The 11,678-nt window shown below is 42.6% G+C and overlaps 1 protein-coding gene across 1 annotated transcript in view; it reads left to right on the top strand.

The window, feature by feature from the left end:
- Positions 1-367: 367 nt before the first annotated feature.
- Positions 368-11,678, top strand: part of LPCAT2 (lysophosphatidylcholine acyltransferase 2) — a 78,011-nt gene continuing 66,700 nt past the window's right edge. Inside the window, exons 1-2 of the mRNA XM_055412750.2 lie at positions 368-654; positions 10,807-10,946. Of these exons, the coding sequence (XP_055268725.1) occupies positions 484-654; positions 10,807-10,946 (311 nt within the window). The 5' untranslated portion in view covers positions 368-483. The remainder of the gene's footprint in view (positions 655-10,806; positions 10,947-11,678) is intronic.

Here is an 11,678-nt window from a genome sequence, read left to right as displayed (position 1 = left end):
TCTTAATGCAACAGCCCAAGAGTTGTTCCTCCAATCGCTGGATTCAGGTTCTGTTTATCTCGGTATTACGAATGGGGCAACGGAGGTTCATGGAGACAATGATTTGGCCAAAGAGCCAGTAAAAGCGAAAGTTAAGCCAGGTCGGCCTGATGCTGGAGCAGAGAACAGTCTAAACTGTCTCTCTTGCGGGTGCGTCGCTTTGAAGGAAAAAACATTCACCTCCAAGGGGGCGGAGCTATTAATCCCCAAAGGAAGCGCCAGACACCTAAAAGGGTGGGGCTGTGCTTGAGGTTGGGGGCGGGGCCAGAACCTGGGCGTGTTCGGAGCCGGAGGGGCGGGGCGGGAGCGAAGGGCGGCTAGGTAACTTTGGCGCCTGCGCAGAAGCCCCGGACTCCAAAGCGGCTCCCACCGAGTCTTGGCGGCGGTGCCCACTCGCGCGCTTCGCGTGGGTCGCTTCGCTCTAGTCAGACCCCAGGGTCGGCCATGAACCGGTGCGCTGACGCGCGGGCAGTGGCGGCCACTGTGCCGGGAGCAGGCATCGGGAACGCGGGGCTGCGGCCGCCCATGGTGCCCCGCCAGGCGTCCTTCTTCCCGCCACCTGTGCCCAATCCCTTCGTGCAGCAGACGCAGCTGGGCGTGGCGAGGCGCATCCAGGTGCGGTGCGAGGGTCTGACTGGAGAGGTAGATTCAAGTGAGGGGCATGGGTTAGAGGGAGGAGGGCAGATCCGGGTGAGGCACGTCTGACGGAGGCAGACCCAGGTGAGGGATGTGAGTCTGAGGAAAATTCAGGGGAGTGACTAGAGACTCAAAGGCAAAGCAGATTCAGGTGAGCGACAGGAGTTTGACAGCGGAGGCAGGTCCGAGTGAAGGGAGTGGGTCTGAGGGAGGAGGCAGTCCAGGTGAGGGTCGTCTGACAGGGGAGACAGATGCAGAGCAGGGGTGTGGATCTGAGGGAGGAGGCAGTCCAGGTGAGGGTCGTCTGACAGGGGAGACAGATGCAGGGCAGGGGTGTGGATCTGAGGGAGGAGGCAGTCCAGGTGAGGGTCGTCTGACAGGGGAGACAGATACAGGGCAGGGGTGTGGATCTGAGGGAGGAGGCAGTCCAGGTGAGGGACGTCTGACAGGGGAGACAGTCCAGGTGAGGGACGCCTGACAGGGGAGACAGATGCAGGGCAGGGGTGTGGATCTGAGGGAGGAGGCAGTCCAGGTGAGGGACGCCTGACAGGGGAGACAGATGCAGGGCAGGGGTGTGGATCTGAGGGAGGAGGCAGTCCAGGTGAGGGTCGTCTGACAGGGGAGACAGATGCAGGGCAGGGGTGTGGATCTGAGGGAGGAGGCAGTCCAGGTGAGGGTCGTCTGACAGGGGAGACAGATGCAGGGCAGGGGTGTGGATCTGAGGGAGGAGGCAGTCCAGGTGAGGGTCGTCTGACAGGGGAGACAGATACAGGGCAGGGGTGTGGATCTGAGGGAGGAGGCAGTCCAGGTGAGGGACGTCTGACAGGGGAGACAGTCCAGGTGAGGGACGCCTGACAGGGGAGACAGATGCAGGGCAGGGGTGTGGATCTGAGGGAGGAGGCAGTCCAGGTGAGGGACGCCTGACAGGGGAGACAGATGCAGGGCAGGGGTGTGGATCTGAGGGAGGAGGCAGTCCAGGTGAGGGTCGTCTGACAGGGGAGACAGTCCAGGTGAGGGACGTCTGACAGGGGAGACAGATGCAGGTCAGGGGTGTGGATCTGAGGGAGGAGGCAGTCCAGGTGAGGGACGTCTGACAGGGAAGACAGTCCAGGTGAGGGACGCTTGACAGGGGAGACAGATGCAGGGCAGGGGTATGGATCTGAGGGAGGCAGTTTGAGGGGTGCCATGGTTCCGTCAGGGGAAGCTGTTTTTAGAGGGCAGAGTGTGTGTAAAGGGGAAGTGACTGAGGGGAGTGAGTCTGGGAAGCCGGGCTGGAGGAAGAAAGGGATGTAGATCTGAGAGGGGAGGGCTTCTGAAGGGGCCAGGAGTCTGCAGGGGACAGAAATGCTGCGCTGAGAATTTAGGACCCTTGGAGGATGCCTGGAGGTCTGGGTGTGTGTGTGAGAAGAGAAGATGCAAGGAGCATGTGGGTCTTGGGAGAAGGTGCTAAACAGGAGGAGGCTGAGCAGGCCTGTGGCAGAGGAAACTCTCCGTACTGAGAAGAGGGAAGGGCTCTGGGAGAAGAACTTCATTCTGAGTGTGTGGAAGTGTAGTGGGAGCTCATCGTTCTGCAGGAGAGTGGGTTTGGGGAGCTTTTTGTTGTTTTGCCTGAGGGAAGGAGAGGAGTCCTTTTGGGATGAGAAGAGTGAGGGAGAAGGCAGAGAACCCAGGACTGGAATTAGAACCAGAAGAAAGGTGGGATGTTTTGACTGAGCAGTTGCATCAAGGGTGGGAAATCACAACCTAAGAAAAGGAATAATATGGGTCCACTTAAGTCTGATGCTGGGAGTGATTGGGGGCGGGAAGAAACGGGGATGACAGAGAATGAGATGGCTGGATGGCATCACCAACTCGATGGACATGAGTTTGAGTGAACTCCGGGAGTTGGTGATGGACAGGGAGGCCTGGCATGCTGTGATTCATGGGGTCGCAAAGAGTCGGACAGGACTGAGCAACTGAACTGAACTGAACTGAACTGAATCGGTTTTCACCCAAACATTTCTCCTAGATTCAAGGACGAGAGACTTTCTCTCGTTGTTAAAAACGGCTCTATACTAAAGGGAAGTTCCTGTCCTTTCCTTTTTCTTGTAAAGCACTGCTTTTACCATTAGCAGTTACACTCACTCTTTGGACTTCCTCTTTGGTGAAGTTAGTGATCAGAGAACAAGATAGACTATGCAAGCTACATTTGTCCTGGGTGTTCTGCATGGGAAAGAAATAGTTTTAATGTTTCCTGTCCATCTTACATATTTATTTACTTTGGATTTGAAATAGTGTAATTTTTGCACAGCATGCTTATCTGCACTGAGACCATTGTCCTCTACGGCAGAGATAGGTTTAGTGCTGGGCTAAGCAGTGTGGGCTGGTATTACAGTAATGGTTGATGGGTGTCTGAAGGTATGAGAAAGGAAGAGGAAGATAATGAATGTAGCAATACCTCTTTGTAAAGAAACTAAATGTTTAAAAACCTGATCTTAAATGTGTCTTAAAATGGGTTGATATTCCCATGATATCTTAAAATTTCTGAAAGTGAAAGTCACTCAGAAACACTTAATAAATTCATTGACTCATTCAGAATTCCTTTTGGCCTGAGTTCATCAAATCAGTTATACTTAAATGAAAGTATGTCCATCTCTTTGGCTTCATGTATTGGAGAGAGGCTCAAAGTGGCATGTTTGTAAGTATGTACATTGTACCTGGATTACTAAGTTTTTGAGTTTTTGTTTTTTTAAATTGCATGCCTGCAACCATTTAGAGAGCACTTCCAAGTAACTATAAGAATTGTGATATAATGGAATGATCACTAGTCTTAGAAAACCTGCTCAGGCCCTGTCATTTATAAGTTGTATGACTGGCCAAGTCAGTTGACCTCTCTGACTTCACTTTCCTCATCTATTAAATTGGAATAATAATACATCAAAGGAAGGTTAAAATTAAGTGAGATAATATGTGAAAGAACCTGGTATTGTTTGCTGATCTTGATAGTTATCAATGCCATTTGTTATCTACAAATTGTATACTGTACTTAAAACTTATCACTTGGATTGGATAGAAATGAATTTAATCGCAATATTTTTTAAAAAGTTAAAGTGCATGTAGACAGAGATTCCAAAGTAGTTTCAACGGCTTGAACAGTCTGGGTAAAGGAAAATTTAAATAGACACGATTGAAAAACAATGTTGTCTGTATCATCCAGTTTAAAAGATTGATATACTTGCATTTAAGGATGACTCAATATGATGAATTTAGGCTAAATTTAATCTTAAATGATGATCAATATATTGTTTAAGGACTGTTGTCACTTTTGCATCTCATAGGGCTTAGCTTTACTGCTCCTCCTTTCTTTTTGACTGTTTAAGGGTCTGTTCCATAGTGGCATGGAAAAAATTAGCCTAACTTTTTTTCCCTAAATAGAATATGGAATTAAAACGAGTGTTTGATTGTAACTGTGGGTCATTTACCATACCAAAAATATTTGTTGGATGCCTACCATATGCAAGGCACAATGTTACTCTCTGGAGATAGAGATATAATGAGCAAGAGAAATAAAGACTCTGCCTATCTGAAGCCTGTATTTAACTGAAAAAGTTAAACTAGCAAGTAGAGAAATATATATAATTCCATGTCTTAGTAAGTGCTATGAAGAAAGAGGAAAATAATCACAATAGTGTCAAAAGAAGGCCTTCCTACGGAGATAACTTATTACCAAAAGAAAATATGATGCATAATCCTCTTGATCCGACAGTTACTCAGAATTGGTTTTGTCATCTTGATAATGTTTAAAGATTAAAATTTTAAATCAACTTTGTCTGTATACCAGCAGCAACTGCAAAATGAAATTAAATAATATCATGATAGTAATAAATGAAAGTCATTCAGTCATGTCCAACTCTTTGCGTCCCCATGGACTGTATACAATTCATGGAATTCTCCAGGCCAGGATACTGGAGTGGGTAGCTTTTCCCTTCTCCAGGGGATCTTCCCAACCCAGGGATCAAACCCAGGACTTCCACATTGCAGGCAGATTCTTTACCAGCTAAGCCATCAGGGAAGCTCAAGAATACTGAAGTGTGTAGCCTATTTCTTCTCCAGCAGATCTTCCCAACCTAGGAATTGAACCAGGGTCTCCTACATTGCAGGCAGATTCAAGACCACTACAATGAAAACAACAGAACACTACTGTAAGAAATTAATGAAGATTTACATAAAATAAAGAGCTGTACCATGTTTGTACTGGAGAAGGCAATGGCAAGCCACTCCAGTGCTGTTGCCTGGAAAATCCCATGGATGGAGGAGCCTGGTAGGCTGCAGTCCGTGGGGTCGCTGAGGGTCGGACACGACTGAGCGACTTCACTTTCACTTTTCACTTTCCACTTTCACACATTGGAGAAGGAAATGGCAACCCACTCCAGTGTTCTTGCCTGGAGAATCCCAGGGACGGGGGAGACTGCTGGGCTTCCGTCTATGGGGTCGCACAGAGTCGGACACGACTGAAGTGACTTAGCAGCAACCATGTTTGTAAGTTGGAAAAATCAACATTATTAAGATGGTAATTCCTCCCAAATTGATCTATAGGTTCATCGAAAGCTCAACAAAAATTCCAAGAGAGTTTTTGTGTGGAAAGTGACGGATGAATTCTGAAATTTATGTGGAAATACTAAGGATCTAGATTATCCCAAAAAAAGTTTGAAAAAGAAAAAGTTGGAGGACATACACTACCAGATTTCAAGACTTACTACAAGACTACAGCAATTAAGAGAGTAGGGAATTGACAGACATACAGACGAATAGATCAACAAAACAGAATAGAGAGCCTACATGTATGTTCAGTTGACTTTGTGACAAAGTGGCCAACAAAATTTATTGGGGAATGTGGAGTCTTTTCAAAATTGGTTCTAGGGATGGAACTTCACTGGCCATCCAATGGTTAAGACTCTGCACTTTCCCACAAGGGGCGCAGCTTTGATCCCTGGTTTAGGAACTAAGATCCCACAGGCCTCACAGCTAAAAAAAAAAAAAAGCAGGGGTGGGGGGAGCTGGTTCTGGAACAACTAGATAAATCTGTAGATAAAAATGAAACTTGATCCCTACTGTACACCACACAGAAAGTAATTTACGATGGATCATAGACTTGAACATAAAAGCAAAATCCATATATCATCTAGAAGAAGAAGATATAAAATATCTTCATGATCTTGAGATAGGTAAAGATTTCTTAGAAAGGATGCAGAAGAGAACTAAATTGATAAATTAGTCTTCTTCAGAATTAAAACGCTTCTCATTGAAAGATACCAATAAGAAAATGAAAAAGCAAACCATGGAATGGGAGAAAATATTTTCAATACATATATTGAAAAAGGGCTTGTAAACAATATATGAAGACCTTCTAAAAATTGATCAGAAAAGGACTAACACCCAATGAAAATGGACTAAAGACTTGAACAGATAGGTTAAAGGGATGACCAATAAACACATGAAAAAATTTGCTCAGCATCATTGTTCATTAAAGAAACCACAATGGGATATCATTTTACACCCACCAGGATGGCTACAAAGACTGACAACACTGAAAATTGATGAGGATGTGAAGCAACAGGAACTTTCATACTTCATTGGTGGAGGTATAAAATGACACAACCACTTTGGAAAATAATTTGTCATGTTCTTTAAGCACATCCTGGCCTGACAATTTCACCACCACCTGCCATGAATGAAAATGTATGAGACTCAAAAATTGATGTTTACTCATATAGCTAAGAACTTGTAATAGGCTAAGTGTCCCTGAACAGATTAATGGGTAAATTAATTGCAGTATATTCATACAATGGAATATTACTCTGCAATGAAAAAGACTGTATTACTGATACATATGACAGCATGGTTGAATCTCAAAAACATGAAGTGAAAGAAGCTAGACGTAAAAGAGTACATACCATGTGGTTTCATTTATATGAAAATATGGAGCAGGCAAAAGCTATAGTGAAAGACTGTCAGTGAGGATATATTGACTGCAAAGAGACACACGGGAACTTTTTTGAGTGATGGAAATGATCTATATCTTGATTGTGGTGGTATCTGCATAGGGCTATACATTTGAAAAGCTCATATTTAAAATAGGTGCATTGTATTTTATGTAAATTACACCTTCATAAAATTGATTTTTTAAAGTGATTTTAAACACCAAATGTCAGCAAGGATATACAGTGACTGGAATTCTCATACACTACCAGTGACATTTTATTTTATTTTATTTTTTTTAATTTCATGGGTGCAATCACCATCTGCAGTGATTTTGGAGCCCCCCAAAATAAAGTCTGACACTGTTTCCACTGTTTCCCCATCTATTTCCCATGAAGTGATGGGACCAGATGCCATGATCTTAGTTTTCTAAATGTTGAGCTTTAAGCCAGCTTTTTCGTGCTCCTCTTTCACTTTCATCAAGAGGCTCTTTAGTTCTTCTTTTTTTTTTTTTTAATATCTAAAAAAGAATTTTATTAAAAAAGCACAAATGCAAAGAAATGAACAGAGGAAAATTTATGCGTCGAACCTGGACTGGTCACTTATGATAATATACATGCTACAATTCCATTCTCTCCAATCATTCCACCTTCACCCTCTCCCACAGAGTCCCAAAGACTGTTCTAAATGCCTATGTCTCTTTTGCAGTCTCTTATACAGGGTTCAGGTTACCATTTTTCTAAATTCCATATATATGCGTTAATATACGGTATTGATGTTCTTCTTTCTGGGTTACTTCACTCTGTATAATTGGCTCCAATTTCATCCACCTCATTAAAACTGATTCAAATGCATTCTTTTTGATGGCTGAGAAATACTCCATTGTGTATATGTACCAAAGCTTTCTTATCCATTCATCTGCAGATGGACATCTAGGTTGCTTCCATGTCCTGGCTATTATAAACAGTGCTGCAATGAACATTGGAGTACATGTGTCTCTTTCAATTCTGGTTTCCTCGGTGTGTATGCCCAGGAGTGCGATCGCTGGATCATATGGCAGTTCTATTTCCAGTTTTCTGAGGAATCTCCACACTGTTCTCCATAGTGGCTGTACTAGTTTGCATTCCCACCAACAGTGTAAGAGGGTTCCCTTCTCTCCACACCCTCTCCAGCACTTATTGCATGTAGACTTTTGGATAGCAGCCATTCTGACTGGTGTGAAATGGTATCTCATTGTGGTTTTGATTTGCATTTCTCTGATGATGAGGGATGTTGAGCATTTTTTCATGTGTTTATTAGCCATCTTTATGTCTTCTTTGGAGAAATGTCTGTTTAGTTCTTTGGCCCATTTTTTGATTGGGTCACTTAGTTTTCTGGAATTAAGCTGCAGGAGCTGCTTGTATAATTTGGAGATTAATCCTTTATCAGTTGCTTCATTTGCTATTATTGTCTCCCATTCTGAAGGTTGTCTTCTCACCTTGCTTAGAGTTTCCTTTGCTGTGCAGAAGCTTTTGATTTTAATTAGGTCCCATTTGTTTATTTTTGCTTTTATTTCCAATATTCTGGGAGGTGGGTCTTGGAGGATCCTGCTGTGATTTATGTCGGAGAGTGTTTTGCCTACGTTCTCCTCTAGGAGTTTTATAGTTTCTGGTCTTACATTTAGATCTTTAATCCATTTTGAGTTTATTTTGGTGTATGGTGTTAGGAAGTGTTCTAGTTTCATTCTTTTACAAGTGGCTGACCAGTTTTCCCAGCACCACTTGTTAAAGAGACTGTCTTTTCTCCATTTTATATTCTTGCCTCCTTTGTCGAAGATAAGGTGTCCATAGGAGCGTGGGTTTATCTCTGGGCTTTCTATTTTGTTCCATTGATCTATATTTCTGTCTTTATGCCAGTACCATACTGTCTTGATGACTGTGGCTTTGTAATAGAGCCTGAAGTCCGGCAGGTTAATTCCCCCAGTTCCATTCTTCTTCCTCAAGATTGCTTTGGCTATTCGAGGTTTTTTGTATTTCCATACAAATTGTGAGATTATTTGTTCTAGTTCTGTGAAAAATATTGTTGGTAGCTTGATAGGGATTGCATTGAATGTATAAATTACTTTGGGTAGTATACTCATTTTTACAATATTTATTCTTCCAATCCACGAACACGGTATATTTCTCCATCTATTCATGTCCTCTTTGATTACTTTCACTAGTGTTTTATAGTTTTCTATGTACAAGTCTTTTGTTTCCTTAGGTAGATATATTCCTAAGTATTTAATTGTTTTCATTGCAACAGTGAATGGAATAGTTTCCTTAATTTCTCTTTCTATTTTCTCATTATTAGTGTATAGGAATGCAAGGGATTTCTGTGTGTTGATTTTATATCCTGCAACTTTGCTGTAATCATTGATTAGCTCTAGTAGTTTTCTGGTAGAGTCTTTAGGGTTTTCTGTGTAGAGGATCATGTCATCAGCGAACAGTGAAAGCTTTACTTCTTCTTTTCCAATTTGTATTCCTTTTATGTCTTTTTCTGCTCTGATTGCTGTGGCCAAAACTTCCAGAACTATGTTGAATAGTAGTGGTGAGAGTGGGCACCCTTGTCTTGTTCCTGACTTTAGGGGAAATGCTTTCAGTTTTTCACCATTGAGGATAATGTTTGCTGTGGGTTTGTCATATATAGCTTTTATTATGTTGAGGTATGTCCCTTCAATTCCCACTTTCTGGAGAGTTTTTATCAAAAATGGATGTTGAATTTTGTCGAAGGCTTTCTCTGCATCTATTGAGATAATCATATGATTTTTATTTTAGAATGAGTTTGGAAGTTTCCCTTCCTCAGCTATTTTCTGGAAGAGTTTGAGTAGAATAGGTGTTAGCTCTTCTCTAAATTTTTGGTAGAATTCAGCTGTGAAGCCGTCTGGACCTGGGCTTTTGTTTGCTGGGAGATTTTTGATTACAGTTTCAATTTCCGTGCTTGTGATAGGTTTGTTCAGATTTTCTATTTCTTCCTGGTTCAGTTTTGGAAAGTTGTACTTTTCTAGGAATTTGTCCATTTCTTCCAGGTTATTCATTTTATTGCCATATAATTGCTGATAGTATTCTCTAATAATCCTTTGTATTTCTGTGTTGTCAGTTGTGATCTCTCCATTTTCATTTCTAATTTTATTGATTTGGTTCTTCTCCCTTTGTTTCTTGATGAGTCTGGCTAGTGGTTTGTCAATTTTATTCACCTTCTCAAAGAACCAGCTTTTGGCTTTGTTGATTTTTGCTATGGTCTCTTTTGTTTCTTTTGCATTTATCTCTGCCCTAATTTTTATGATTTCTTTCCTTCTACTGACCCTGGGGTTCTTCATTTCTTCCTTTTCTAGTTGCTTTAGATGTAGAGTTAGGTTATTTAGTTGACTTTTTTCTTGTTTCTTGAGGTATGCCTGTATTGTTATGAACTTCCCCCTTAGCACTGCTTTTACAGTGTCCCAGAGGTTTTGGGTTGTTGTGTTTTCATTTTCATTCATTTCTATGCATATTTTGATGTCTCTTTTGATTTCTTCTATGATTAGTTCATTATTCAGCAGCGTGTTGTTCAGTCTCCATATGTTGGCACTTTTAACAGTTATTCTCCTGTAATTGAGATCTAATCTTACTGCATTGTGGTCAGAAAAGATGCTTGGAATGATTTCAATTTTTTTGAATTTACCAAGGCTAGATTTATGTCCCAGGATGTGATCTATCCTGGAAAAGGTTCCGTGTTACCAGTGACATTTTAAAATGACACAACTGGACTTCCAGTGGTTAAGAATCCACCTTGCAATGCCAGTGACACGGCATTCAATTCCTGGTCTGGGAAGATTCCACGTGCCGCAGGGTGACTAAGCCTGTGTGCCACAACTACTAATCCCGCACTACCACTAAGCCCAACACACCTTTTCTTTGTTTCCCCAGCAACCCCTATTCACATTCACTGGTTTTCTCCCCTATTTCTTTTGCTACCCTAGTAGACTTTGTGAGGTCAGATATAATGTCTTATTTCTTTTGTGCTGAGATCATTGCCTGGTGCAGGGTAGTGCTCAATTCATCTTTGAGTGAAAGCTTGGATAGCATAAGATCTTTCTTTTATATATGTCTGTTTGATAACTACAGCATTAAAATATTGTCATCTATTTTTATTTTTTAAATCAACTTTGACTTTCAGATTTTCTTCCTTGGAATTATCCTGCTTCCAATTCGTGCCCTATTGGTTGCATTAATTTTATTACTGGCGTGGTCACTGGCTGCAATTTCAACAGCATGCTGTCCTGAAAAACTGACCCACCCGATAACTGGTTGGAAGAGGTAAGAATTCTATGTCTAAATATTAGGTGAATCAAGATTAGAAGAATTTATCGAAGTTTAGGCAGTGATCAACAGTTGTGGCTCTGAATATAGGATATTTTGGAATGTAGTCATTAGAGGCTGTGCTGTGTGCTGTGCTTAGTCGCTCAGTCGTGTCAGACTTTTTGCAACCCCGTGGACTGTAGCCCTCCAGGCTCCTCTGTCTATGGGGATTCTCCAGGCAAGAATACTGGAAGGGGTTGCCATGCCCTCCTCCAGGGGATCTTCCCAACCCAGGGATTGGACCTTGTTAGAGGCTGCTGCTGCTGCTGCTAAATCTCTTCAGTCGTGTCTGACTCTGTGCAACCCCATAGATGGCGGCTCACCAGGCTCCCCTGTCCCTGGGAGTCTCCAGGCAAGAACACTGGAGTGGGTTGCCATTTCCTTCTCCAATGTGTGAAAGTGAAAAGTGAAAGTGAAGTCGCTCAGTCATGTCCGACTCTTAGCGACCCCATGGACTGCAGCCTACCAGGTTCCTCTGTCCATGGGATTTTCCAGGGAAGAGTACTGGAGTGGCTTGCCATTGCCTTCTCCGTGTTAGAGGCTACATCACTATAAATCCAAAACAGGAGGTCTGGAAGTTCTGTGATGGGGTGAGCCCTTTATCTTTAAATAAATGAAAATCTTAATTAACTCTTAAACTACAGAGCAAGGAAAGAGCAATCATTTCCCTGTGCCCTCCTGAAAAGTACT

The sequence above is a fragment of the Moschus berezovskii genome, chromosome 22 (assembly GCF_049115385.1).
Source record: "Moschus berezovskii isolate FMDL1 chromosome 22, NW_MosBer_1.0, whole genome shotgun sequence".
NCBI classification, from domain to species: Eukaryota; Metazoa; Chordata; class Mammalia; order Artiodactyla; family Moschidae; genus Moschus; species Moschus berezovskii.
This window is presented reverse-complemented; position numbering and strand designations above follow the sequence as displayed.